This window comes from Nanorana parkeri, unplaced genomic scaffold, assembly GCF_000935625.1.
Source record: "Nanorana parkeri isolate BGI_ZX_2015 unplaced genomic scaffold, ASM93562v1 scaffold311, whole genome shotgun sequence".
Lineage (NCBI taxonomy): Eukaryota > Metazoa > Chordata > Amphibia > Anura > Dicroglossidae > Nanorana > Nanorana parkeri.
The window spans coordinates 493,398-506,819 of record NW_017306579.1 but is presented as its reverse complement, the minus strand read 5'-3'; the positions used below and the strand labels follow the sequence as shown (position 1 = coordinate 506,819).

The 13,422-nt window shown below is 39.4% G+C and overlaps 1 protein-coding gene across 1 annotated transcript in view; it reads left to right on the top strand.

The window, feature by feature from the left end:
• DCHS2 (dachsous cadherin-related 2) overlaps window positions 1-13,422 on the top strand; it is a 242,221-nt gene that overhangs the window by 208,285 nt on the left and 20,514 nt on the right. The window contains 6 exon segments of the mRNA XM_018557926.1: window positions 226-465; window positions 3,777-3,905; window positions 5,305-5,514; window positions 7,775-8,635; window positions 9,182-9,292; window positions 9,969-10,180. Of these exon segments, the coding sequence (XP_018413428.1) occupies window positions 226-465; window positions 3,777-3,905; window positions 5,305-5,514; window positions 7,775-8,635; window positions 9,182-9,292; window positions 9,969-10,180 (1,763 nt within the window).

Below are 13,422 nucleotides of genomic sequence, written 5' to 3'. Positions count from 1 at the left end.
ACTGAACTCAAACAAACAACATTTTGAACACTTTATTTCATATCTCCCTCAGAAGCTTGACAAACACAAATCAGCAGCGAAACACAAATGCCCATACATACGAACTCCTATAGTGCTGAGCTAAACAGATGATTTTATTTCTCCGTACTAAATCTACTATATTGAGTATTGATATTTTTTTCTATATTGAGTGAAATATTTATGTTATATATTTTAATTTTCTAGGTTGGTTAACATTGGCATCTGCAGTAGATCGTGAGATTCAGGAGACATATATTTTGACAATTCTGGCAACAGATAATGGCACTCCAGTTCTTTCTGCTACACAGATTTTGACAGTCACAGTGGGTGATGTCAATGATACGCCACCAACGTTTAAGCAAGCCTTCTTTGAAGCTGCCGTTCTTGAAAACCAGGAGCCTGGAGTGAGTGTGATGAAAGTACAAGCTGAGGATATGGATACTGGTAACTAAATTCTTAAAAATATAATTCTTATGTACAGTATTGCATTTTGCCCTATCTAAATTATATACAGGTAATTTATATCATCTGTTTGCTTGAGTGTGAAATTGTAAGGAGCTGACTGATCTTTAATTTACAGGGTTTTAGGATCAGTGGGTGGATTCCCTGGCTCGTGGCACCTAAACTGACCAGTGATTGTTTTTTAGAAGATTATTGAACACATAATCTGGCCTGTAGGTTAGCATGAGAGTTAAGCAGTATGGAAGTTGTCATCAGATAGTAAGTTGGTCATGATACAGTCTCACCATCACTGCCCTAGAATTAGTATGCAGCCCATGCTTTAAGACAGATTTCCTTTAAATCTTGTGTTGAAATTATTTTGGCCACACAGGGGCAGTCTTGTGCAGGATTTTATGATTTTACAATATCAGTGTGCCCATAAACTCTCAAACCATCTTCGCTATTAATTAACGTTTATTTACAAAAGGGTGAAGAGTTTGGAGAAAGCAGGAGAAGTGAACAATCTAGGACAACATAGCTAAACTGGAAAGTGAGCTGAATTGGAGAATTTTTCCCAATCAGCTATGTTGTCCTAGATTGTTCACTTCTCCTGTCTTCTCCAAACTCTTCACCCTCTTGTAAATAATCCCAAACATGTTTTATCTTTCAAAATAGTAAATATGTTTAAAATAACGCTAGGAACAATTTTATAAAGCAGTGAATGTGATATTCTCCCTAACATTCACTGGTTGGTAATCGTTCACTGCACTTGTCACCTTCAGTGCTTTAAAATATGCCACTTAAAGGAGAACTATGAGATGAGTGATTTCCACTCACCTCATAGTTCTAGCCGACCTGTGACAATGAGACTGTCACAGGTCGGCTCAGTAGATCGGGAGGTGAGCGAACACATACCAGGTTCGCTCACCTCTCGATCCTGTCACGGCTCTCTGCCGTGACAGTGGGAGGGGCTGGATTCCCCTCTCCCCGCTCCGATCTGCCAGCGCTGACTGGCGGAACGGACGGGGGCGGGGGCGGGGGCGGGTACAGCTGCGGCGTCTCAGTATACCGCGAGCTGTAGCTCGCGGTATACTGAGCTTAGGGTAACGGGAGGACGCTAGTTTGTGTCCTCCCATTACCCTAAGGAGAACTATGGGGAAAAACACTGACCCCATAGTTCTCCTTTAATGTTCATTCAATGCCCTGTATAGATTGGCCCATTGGCCTTCGACAGTCAGTTTAGTACGGTATGAAGTGGTTTGGATGTGCTAATCATAATAGGCCATATGTGCAAACATTGGGAAAGTTTAAAGAAACGTCTTTGCCTGTAATAACCACACTGATCCTGCATTGTAACTTGTGCCCAAAGAAAGCAATTGGAATGTGGCCTAATCACTCAAGTTTTATATCAGCTTTAATTAGTTCATGTTATTTCATTAAAACCCTTTTTTAAATCTTCAGCTTTCATTAATATAATACCCGGTGAAGGTCCTTGTTCAGTAACATCTTTGTTTTGGGATGACTCCTGTCTCCCAGTTGTGTCCTGTATTGTCACCCCATCACACAGGCTTCTGATGGTCCACTGTTGTCACTATTAGTAAACCCGCCTTAAAGGAGAACTATGAGGTGAGTGATTTTCACTCATCCTCATAGTTCTAGCCGACCTGTGACAATGAAACTGTCACAGGTCGGCTCAGTAGATTGGGAAGTGAGCGAACACATACCGCTGTTCGTTCACTTCTCGATCCTGTCACGGCAGAGAGCCTTGACAGGGGAGGGACTGGATTCCCCCCCTCCCCGCTCCGATCCTCCAGTGTTGACTGGCGGAACGGACGGGGGAGGTGGCGGGTACAGCTGGCTCTGCCTTTAGATAGGCAGATCCAGCTGTCACTCACGCAGCTGGGCGGATCCAGACATAATTGTCGGGATCCCTTTCAGCTGCGGCGTCTCAGTATACCACAAGCTGTAGCTCGCGGTATACTGAGCTTAGGGTGACGGGAGGACGCTAGTTTGTGTCCTCCTGTTACCCTTAGGAGAACTATGGGGAAAAGCCCTAACCCCATAGTTCTCCTATAAGAAATGCCACGCAGCCATCATTGGGGTGCATGCATGTAGACAAAAAGCGGCTGCAAAAATGGTGCAGGAGATCAGCAGCACTGAGATGCAACAAAGATGAAAATAAGTATTTTCTCTCAAATGAAAATGGTAATTGTAAATGATAGGCATTGCATTAGTAAGCTAAATGTCATTCAGTTAGGGGTTATATTTACTTAAAGGAGAACTATGAGGCGAGTGAAAATCACTCATCCTCATAGTTTAAGCCGACGTGTGAAAATGAAACTGTCACAGGTCGGCTCAATAGATCAGGAAGTGAGCGAACACATACTGTTGCTCGCTCACTTCTCGATTTTCAGTCACTGGTCCCTGCAGGGATTTCCCCCCCCTCCCTTCTCTGATCCTCCAATGCTGACTGGAGGAACTGATGGGGGAGGGGGCGGGTACAGCCTCTATATAGGCAGAGTCAACTGTCAATCACGCAGCTAGTTGGATCCCAACAGCATTGTCGGGATCCGTCCCGGCTGTGGCAGTCTCAGTATACCGCAAGCTGTAGCCCACGATATACTGAGCCTTGGGCCACGGGAGAAGGTTAGTATATGTCCTCCCGTGACCCTTAAGAGAACTATGGGGAAAAACACTTACCCCATAGCTCTCTTTTAAATCATGAGGCCTGCAGTGACAATAGGTTCTGTGGGCATGTACTGTATAATGCAAAAAATATTTTGTTATGGAATGATTACCATAAGTCTGTAGATTATAAGTGAACGGTTAATTACAATGTGCAGCAACTCCACTTGTTTGCTCATGTTCTTTTCTCTAATAAACCTCAACATGAGCTTTTCAATTACTTAAAGATTTCACACACGTTATTGTTTTTTTATTAAAGCTGGAACATTTAAAAACTTTTTGCATTCTGATTTCTAAACTGTCCTGTCACCCTTATATATATCATATACCTCAAGCTTTACATTTGCACCATCCTTTAGGGTGTGCTTCACAATACACCAGAAATATGTATGCACACAGGTAAGTTAATTTGCCAGCCGCGCATCCATCTGTAGGCAGTTGAATGTTTTAGTATGTGCACAATGATGATGGTGGCTTTTAGACCTGTCCCCTTCTATGAACACAGTGCAGCTGTAGAGTAGAGGAAATCTCTTTCTGCCTGGACTGTAAGCATAGATGACGCACTGAACTCACTAGAAAAGAGAATTAGCATCAGAAAGAATATGTAGAATGTTCATTTTATTTTGCAGGAGTCAACGCTATGCTTACTTACTACATTTGGCCAAGCCATGAGCTTTTCAGAATAATACCTGAGACAGGAGAAGTAGTTACAGCAGCAACATTTGACAGAGAGGTAGAGGACCACTATATCATCAGAGGTAAGTCATATGTCATTTGCATTGCAGGTGCTACATTATGGGCCGTATGTAAACATGCTTTAGCCGTACAGTTTTGAACAAGAATAGTAGAGATGTCTGATTATAAGATGCTTCAAATTCACAATATCAGAAATGATAGCTTAAATCATTTTTACATCATAGTGCACATTTACATATAATGTTTCTGCTGCTCGCTTTTATAGTAATTACTCTTTTATAGGTTATTCTCTGTCCAGGTCATGAATCATTTTACATATGCTATTTAAAGAACTCCGGGCAGTAGAAAACTTAAGCCTTGCAGTGGGGCTACTGCAAGGGTTAAGTGTTCATTTTGATCTAGGGCCTAAAATAACAAAGAAATACTCACCTGAATCTTGGATCTGGCTGGCTGCTAGACCAGTGACTTCAGCCTCCTCCTCCTCTCCAGCGGTCTAAGAACCCAGTGGCGTCACAAGGAGGGGGGGGGGTGTGGCTCCTTATCTTTCATGTGTACACACTTAATGCTTAATTTTTAATGCTGCAATGGTATGTATACCAACTGTCAACTTTAGTTTTGTACCAGTGGTTAACAGTTTCTTTACTCTTAGTGAGGGAGAAGACATAGAGGGTTATTTACAAAGCTGCCAAAGCTGCCTAAGGCTGAAGTGAATTGAGCCGTACATCGGCTAAAATCAGCCGTACATCTGCTGCCTTCATCTACTGTATGGGCTATTGTGAATAGCCCGTACAGCAGCCCTTTGGTTCGACTGAACTGAAGGGCTCTGGCGGCCGAAGCAAGCCGAAGGATCAGCCGAAGCTATGGCTAGATCCTTCTACTCAATAGTGCATAACCCTCATAGTTATCATGACTTCCAGACTAACTTATACCCTCCTTTAATTTTGCAAACCTTTTGGGTGGTTATAATGAGCCTGCTGTGTCACCATACATTTAAAACTAATTTATTTTATCAAGAGTAGGGGCCACCATGTGAATGGGAAGCCTACAAACTTGGAAGCACATTGTACACAGCAGTCTGTTCAAGTCATTGAAAGATGACCCCATTACAATATTAAAGGCCATCTTTCCATTCCAGTTTTCCAGCAACTTAAAAAAATTCCTATGGGATAATAGCTATAACCTTATAACTTTTTTGTCACGCATACTGCGTTATAAGGTGAAATCATAAAATATCACTAAACAATTCCCAGTGTAAACAAATAGCAAAATTAACATATATTGGTTACATACATAGTCACTGAAAGACCATATAGAGATAATAACATATTCATGTGAGTTTTGACCTTTCCTGACTTATTTTCAGCACCTCACCGTTATAATAAATTACATTATTTATATTGCCTTTCAGATTTTGTGCCTCATTGTTAATTTAGGCCTTTTCTCTAATTCTTCTATCATTAGTATTGGTGAAAGATGGTGGAACTCCCTCCTTTTCAAGCTCCACGAAAATTGTTTGTACAGTGCTAGATGAAAATGATAATACTCCTGAGCTTTTACTTCCTGAGGCTGAGATCCATGTCCCAGAAAATCAAGCTCCAGGAATAATTCACAAAGTGCTGGCTACAGACAAGGATACTGGCAACAATGGCAGAGTGCATTTCCAAATAATTGGTAATTAATAATGTTTGCTAAACTGCCTGTACAGATGCCTAACACAGCATGAAATGTAGCATTTTACCTGTATTCTGTATTGTTTGTTTTGAGGTTATGTAGGGTTCATTTAATAAAGAATGACAGACTCTAGCAGGTCCCGGCCAATAGGAAACAGTTGGACGGACCTAGCTGTCACTGCTAGCTCCACCTCCATTTTTTTATTTTTTAAAATCTTTATTTTAAAATTTTACTATTTATTAAATTTTTTAAAACTTTTTTTGTACTATTTGCCTCGGTGGCATTTGGATATTCACTGACTGACGTTCGGCCCCTATGTGACTGTACGGCTGAAATCAGCGTACTGAGCCAGAGTGAATAGCCAAACGTAGTTCTGCTCACTTCACTTCGGCTGGGTTACTCACTCGGCTGCCTTTGGCAGCTTTGTGAATAACCCCCTAAGACTTATTTGGGGTCTATGCCCATTGGCTTATGTTCACATCAGCTGGGTTTTGAATTCCTACATAAATCTATGGGAATGCAAAACCCACTTGAAGCAAATTAAATGCTGGTCAGAAGGTGCTCAACTGCAGGATCGATTCTGAATAATCTCAGAAGCATCTCAAACTAGCAAAATTAATGCCATCGACACACGCCCAAAACTCATTGACACAGACTCTAAACAACTTACATTAGAGTCAATGGTATTCAGCAACCAGTAAAGATTAATCACAGTTGCATGTGAATTACTATAGCAAATCTGAACATCTAAAGGCAACCAGCTGATTTAAACTCACAAAGATACAAATGGAGCAAAATGCTTTTGTGAATTTTTTCTCTATTGAGTAAAAGGGAGTTTTTTTATTTTTAAATTAGATACTTACATCCCTAGAGCTATGAACTTCAAATGGGATGTTACACATTACTATGAATAATCCACCAGGTTATATATTCTATATACATATTGAAATGGATTTTGTTTTTCATTGATGATCCTTTGTGACATTTTCTGAGGATATTTAAATAAGATATTTTATTTGTTTGTATTATGTGTATTCTTGTCGACGGTTAATGTAAACTGAATACATTTTTAAGGATATCAGATTAAAAGTTTGTTTTTAACTAACATAAGAGAGAGAGGGGATATCTCATAGATGGCAGATTGAGCCTCCTGCGAGAACCGCGGGCTGAGTTTAGAGGTGGTGTCTCAGTCTTTGGCACAATAGGAATTAATGTAAAAAAGCATGTTACAATTTGCTTGTCCAATGTTATTAGGATGTATTTTGTATATCTTTTATATTTGAAATAATGTTTTGAGTAGCTGAATGTTAAGTAACATTTTTTAGTATGGGGAACATGTATACAGGTGATTGAGCGTCCGTCCAGTATTGAATTGGATACTGCTAATGTAACCTGGAAGTTTTGCATCTATAAAGGGATACCTCATTCTGCCACCCCCATCTCTCTGAGTAGGCCCGTTTGGGTGAATGTGTTGAGAGGTGGGTAGTAGAAGATGTGGAGACATTTTCTTCAGTAAGGGTTTTCTGCTGCAGTGGAGTGGTGTGAAATCGACTTAGGACTTAGGCAGTTACAGTGGCTAGACTGAAAGAGGCTGCTATCAGACTGGTTTCTAGGGATTGCAGGCAGAATGCATACAAAACAAGAAGAATGCTTCCTCCAAACCATCTATTCACCAACTATTGCAGTAAAGCAAGTTTTTACTTGCTTTACTGCAATAGTTGTTGGATAGATGGCTTGGCTAAAGAAGTGCAACTCAAGGCAGTATTGAGGGGCAACCCCTTAGAAACGCATTCTAAAACAAATTGTATTTCCTTGTAGATGGTAGTATCTCAACCAAAAATAACTTTTCCCCTAGATTTAATGAGATGCTGTTTGTTTTGGAACTTGATTAGGTTTTTTCGTGTTTGTAAGAAAATGCTGCTACGTGTCCTTATGCTGAAGTGGTATTAAGATACATATTTTATAAGGTGTGTCACTTTTAAAGAAAGGATTACATCTGGTAAAGCCATTTCACAGTAACGGATGAGGGCTCCTTCATTTACTGTCAGTGCCACCCACTGATTTAAATGAAATGCAGGTTTTAATTCAAGCACAAGGCAGCCACATGCCAGAGACACTTAAACATTTGCTGTGCATGCAGAAATTCTTAATATTATTGGAATTAACAATTTTTTTCATTGGTGTTCCCATGATGACATATCTTTCCACTTGTCTGTCTTTTACTGTCAATTTTTGCTTAATGCCTCTTTTACTTTTGAAGGTGGAAACACGGGAGGATATTTTGCCATCAATAACACATCAGGGGAGCTCTGGGCCACCCGCAGCTTAGATCGCGAGGATGTCAGCAATTTTACCATCACTGTGGAATGCTATGACCTGGGCAGCCCCCGGAAAAGCACCACAGCCAAACTGCACATTAAGGTCTTGGATGAAAATGACAATCCACCTACGTTTCCTAAAAGCCAGTACCGCACATCTGTCAGAGAGGACTTAACTATTGGATCAGTGGTTCTAAGCCTTCAGGCATTTGATATTGATGAGGGCTTGAACGGAGAAGTAATGTACTCCTTGATTGATGATACAAAAGGTTTCTTCACTATAAACCAAACAACAGGAAACATTGAGACTGCAAAGGCCTTAGACAGAGAATTGAAACATCAATATGTGTTCAGGGCACTGGCAACTGACTGTAGCATCTATGGTCAAAAAAGTGCCACTGTCAAAGTTATAGTAAATATTGATGATGCCAATGATAATGAGCCATTATGTTCAATTAACCCTGTTCAGGTTCTTGTTTCTCCCCAAATCTCTGTGAATACAACAGTTGCCACTGTATATGCAAGTGACCCAGACCTAGGTTTAAATGGAACAGTGGTGTACACTCTTGTGAAAGCTGATCCACACTTTTACATTAATAGAGAGACAGGAGAAATCAAAGTCAATATGCTGCTATCCCATGTTCCCTTTACAAATGCAGTTCTCAACGTGGCAGCTTCAGACCTTGGTATCCCAGCAAAAACATCCATGTGTCTTGTTACAGTTACCCTAGAAGACCTGCAAAAATATATTTTCTTTCTCCAGAGTATCTATGAAGCCATAATACAGGAAAACAGTGATCCAGGTATGTTTTCCCTTGAAACATTATATAGTTGTTACAGTATTCTAATTTTTTTCTCCATACACTATAACATAGCCTTTAAAATACTCTTCATGGACTTGTTTTTATAGATTTGGAATGTGCTGCTATTATGCTAAATACTAAAGTATAATTCTAACCAGAACTGCTAACTTAGTTTTGTGTTGATGCCAGCTGGTTGAATCCCCCATCTCTCTACCTGAGTTTCCCAGCTATGACCACCATCATAGGCAATAGAAGAGGCCTCAGACTTTCTGTTTCCATTAAAGACAATACAGAAGACATCAATCACTGCTCTCTGATTTTGTAATAGCAACAGCATGGGGACATAACTGAGAACACAAGTAACGGGAAGGGGGGTAAGATGCAGGTTTGTGTGTGGTTAAGGATTTCTTCTTTATGCAAAAGGCCAAAACCAACATTTATTTTATCTCTTTTTATAGGGTTAGTGAACATAGTAGTGACAGTTTATATCCATCTATATATCCTACATATCATCCGTCTTTACTACTTGTTTTTTTTTTAATGCAGGTTCACTAGTTGCGACCGTAGAAGCCAGATGCCAAAATCCAAATGGAGATGCCATATTTTATAGCATTATCAGTGGTGACAAAGAGACCTTCATGATAAATTCTGAAACAGGTATATTACTACTAACTATGAATGAATACACAGTGCAGGCAACAACACAAATACAAGAATAAAAAACAGATTTGTTATTTTTAATCATTTAGAAACCTCAAACATTTTCATCTATTTAGCTCCATTATAATTGATATCTTAGCTACAAAACCAGTTTACTCTTTGAACGTTTACTTTATAAAGTGAATGTTAGTAAAAAAGGGGTGTTCAGATATCCAGTACTGTACTTGGTAAAAGTAACTTTGCCTTAGTTACTAATCACATTTACATATAAAAAGCCAGGGTTTGACTCATCCAGCAGACATCACCTATGAGTATGGTCCAGACACCATAGTGGAACTCTCTATCTTGCCCCTTAATGACAATTTGAAGCTTATTCTCCTTCAGTCATTTTCCAGAATCTTTTTTGCAGCCCTTGGGTAATACAAGCAGTTCTAACTTCACGCATGTTAAGAAATTGGCCTAGTTGGTCAAAATGGCATGTGAAATGCTGCCAGCTAAATTAAATCTACATCACACTGTTCATTTTTTGTACATTTCTTTTAAGTAGAATTGAGCAGTGTTGCTAATATTTATTTGTAGTATAAAACTGATAGAATATACCTGAGTAAATATTCTGAGTGTGGATGTTAGTTTCATTCTAGATCATTTACATCTGCTGTATTCTCTCTAACAGGAGAGCTCATGGTGAGGGAGTCTTTTTTACTTGATTCAGAAGGCAAAAATAAAATAAATCTAGTCATCGCTGCCACAAGCGGTTCTTCTGTGGCCTACTGTGGAGTTTCAGTATTGATCCAAGACGAAAATGATAATGTGCCAGTGTTTGATCGTGACCATCATATAACTTCAGTTTTGGAGGGTCAGAGCTACAACCTGTTTGTTATCCAGGTACAGTAAATGTACAGTACAGTACAGTAAATGTGCCTTTTTCCTCTTTGGGTTTGTTTTATGACATTTTAATAGTATCTACTTTCAGAAATCTATTTAAAAATTTTCTGTACACAGCTTTTACCCAATATTCATATTTTTTCAAATTGGATAACATTGAAAAATATGTGAATCCTTGGTTAAAAATTTGGGTTGGGAATCCTGTGTAGCAACATTTATAAATAGACCCATTAGAGTTACTTTTGACTAACTAACTATTTACTTTTACACTACAGAAACTGACCAACATTTAATGACAGAGACACTGATAGAATATAATTTGAAAATGTCAAACTTGCAGACAGATAAGTACCAAATAAGTGCAATGCATAATGAAAATCATGAGATAACTTTTTAGTATATGTATAGGCAATTTTTCTCATTGTTTTAGGTTTGGATATGGTAGAGAGATTTCCTTTTCTTTTTTGACCTTGGAACATAACGGAAAATATTTTTAAACTGCGCAGTATTCCCCTCTTAGACAGCTCTAACCAGAAAAGGGTCCCTATCTGGGAATTCCCCTCTACCCATAGTGACAGCTGTAGCATTTTGGATCCCCAACCCTTTTTTTCTGTCCTGCTGCTAGAGTTTACCAGTCCAGGACAAATAGAGAGGGTGGATATCTCCAGAGGAGATACAGATAACAGTAAGAACCTGGCAAAGGTTGCAACTCTTCTTCAGTTTATGCAAAACTGTTTCAGTTGTGAGATCCCCTTCATTTGTTAAATGTTTGAAATCTACAAGATACAAAAATAATAATAATAATAACTAGACATGTGAATTTAGTTTGGTTTCATTATTTAGTTTTTTGGCAATCGGGGTCTGAAAGTCAATTTGTTTCGGCATTTGGATTCGGATGAATCTGAATTTCCTTAATTTCAGATGAGTTAAATGATCATTTCCAACTAAAATTAATTTCAGAAAAGTAACATTACATGTCTTTTTAATTTCTGACACCACAAACAAACAAAAAAAAGAGTGGGTTCCCCCCAATTCATACCAGATCCTTTAGGCCTGGCAGGAATATTATGACGGACCCCCTGATGTATAAAGAAAGCAAAAAACCAGCATGCGGTTCCCCGACAATTCATACCAGACCCTTTAGGTCTGGTAGGAATTTTAAAGGGATTCCCCAGCACCAAATAATTGCGGGGTCCCCCTTAAAATCTTTTACCAGCCCCTTAATCCGGGCAGTAGCCTAGCTGGGCAGGAAAGTGGGGATGAGCGAGCGGCCCCCTCTCACTCCACCATACCAGGCCACATGTCCTCAGTATTGGGAGGGTGCTATTCCAGGGGGGGACCCCTTGGAAAAGCACCTTGTCCCCATGCTGATGGGAACAAAGGCCTCCTCCCCATAAACCTGACCCAGTGGTTGTGGGGGTCTGTGGGCAGGTGGTCTCATCTGCATCTGGGTACCCCCATTTGTAAAGGGGGCACCCAAATGCCACCCCCTTGTGAATGTGTAAGGGGTACTTGTAGGTCAAAAAATCATGTTTTGTTTTCGTTTTAAAGGATTTTTTTCTAAGGTGTGCGCTTTTTTACATTTTATTTAACCATTTAGTGAATGAGCAGGGGTACAGTTACCCCTTATTCATTCACAAAATAGTGGCATCTGGGTGTCCCCTTTATGAAAGGGGGTACCCAGATGCAGATGAGCCCTTCTGCCCACAGACCCCACAACCATTAGGTCAGAGTTGTGGGTATGAGGCCCTTGTTCCCATTGGCATGGGGACAAGGTGCTTTTTCAGGGGGTCCTCCTTGGTAAAGCACCCCCCCAGTGCCGAGGACATGTGGCCTGGTATGGTGGAGGGAGGGAGGGGGTGCTCACTCATTCCCCCCCCCCCACTTTCCTGATTTGCCAGGCTGCTGCCCGGATTTATTGTCTGGTATGGGATTTTAGGGGGGACCCCACATTGGGGTTCCCCCTTAAAATTCCTACCAGACCTAAATGGTCTGGTATGAATTGAGGGCGATCCCACGCTGTTTTTTTCAAAATTATTATTATTTCTTTGAACAGTTAAACACTTATGTGTATTCTGTTACAGCTGTCAGATTCTTTACATTGGGGATGGAAGCGTCCTCAAAGGATCAGAAGCTGTTACAGATTAACACAGATTTTTCAGCTTCTTTCATTATTTACGTTTTGTGACAATTACTTTGTTTTCATTTGAGATATAAGTGCAGAGAAGCCAGAGAGCGGTAAATGACAACTCTCCCGCTTGTTGTGTTTCGTTTTCCAAATGAAATTTGGATGTATCAGAATTTTGTTATCAAACATTCGGATTCGTTCAGATTAGTTATTTATGTCATTTGGAAATTTAGATGCATCCAAATGTCCGAATTTACAGAAATTCATACGAATTTCAATTCAGAACATCGACATATGTAATAATAGTAACAACAGGCTATGTCTGAAAGAATGGATATCTGTCACAAAGTAACCCAATCAAGGTCAATAGACTGATTTATTAAAGGCATAAAAAGAGTGAAGATTTACTTCATGTATCCACTCAGGTGTAAATTAAATAAACAGGTATTTGGTTTTCAGATGATTTGATAATGGAAGTACATTTTTTAATGAAGATTCCTTTAACTCAACCTCCAAATCTCACTTCTCAGTGATTGTGTAAATATTCAATTGATTGTCCAATCATATTAAGAGCAAATCCTGTCCCCTTTTAATACCCAGTCATGTACAGATGCTTATCACATGATTTGATCATTAAAGTGAATATTTTCACAATTTTTAAGTGAAGATTTTAAACTCATTTACTAAATCGAATTCAACATTTCAGGTGTTAGCTTCATCTGTGTAGGTGAAAGTAAACTGAATAATTATCAAATTTGCACCGATTTCAGTTTTAAGTGAAATTCCATCTATAAAGTAAAATATGTTTTGCTAATACAGAAATGTACTTTTATGTAATATTTCATTACCACTAGATTTATAGCATGAAAATGGAAGGAAATGGTATGAGATTATAAATGTTCTTTGCCTGAGACCACAACATAAATTTGTTAATACTCCACTACTGCTGCTACTGCCAGTTGATATATTTTCTGTGCTTTAAGCGCCCAGCTACATAATTTATAACATAAAATTTAGAGTTTAGAAAAAGAGTTTAGGCTCCAAATACTCACTGCTGAGTTTTTTTGTCAGCCATTTTCCTACCATGTATTGAAAGTAAGTTCAGGCAAAACTG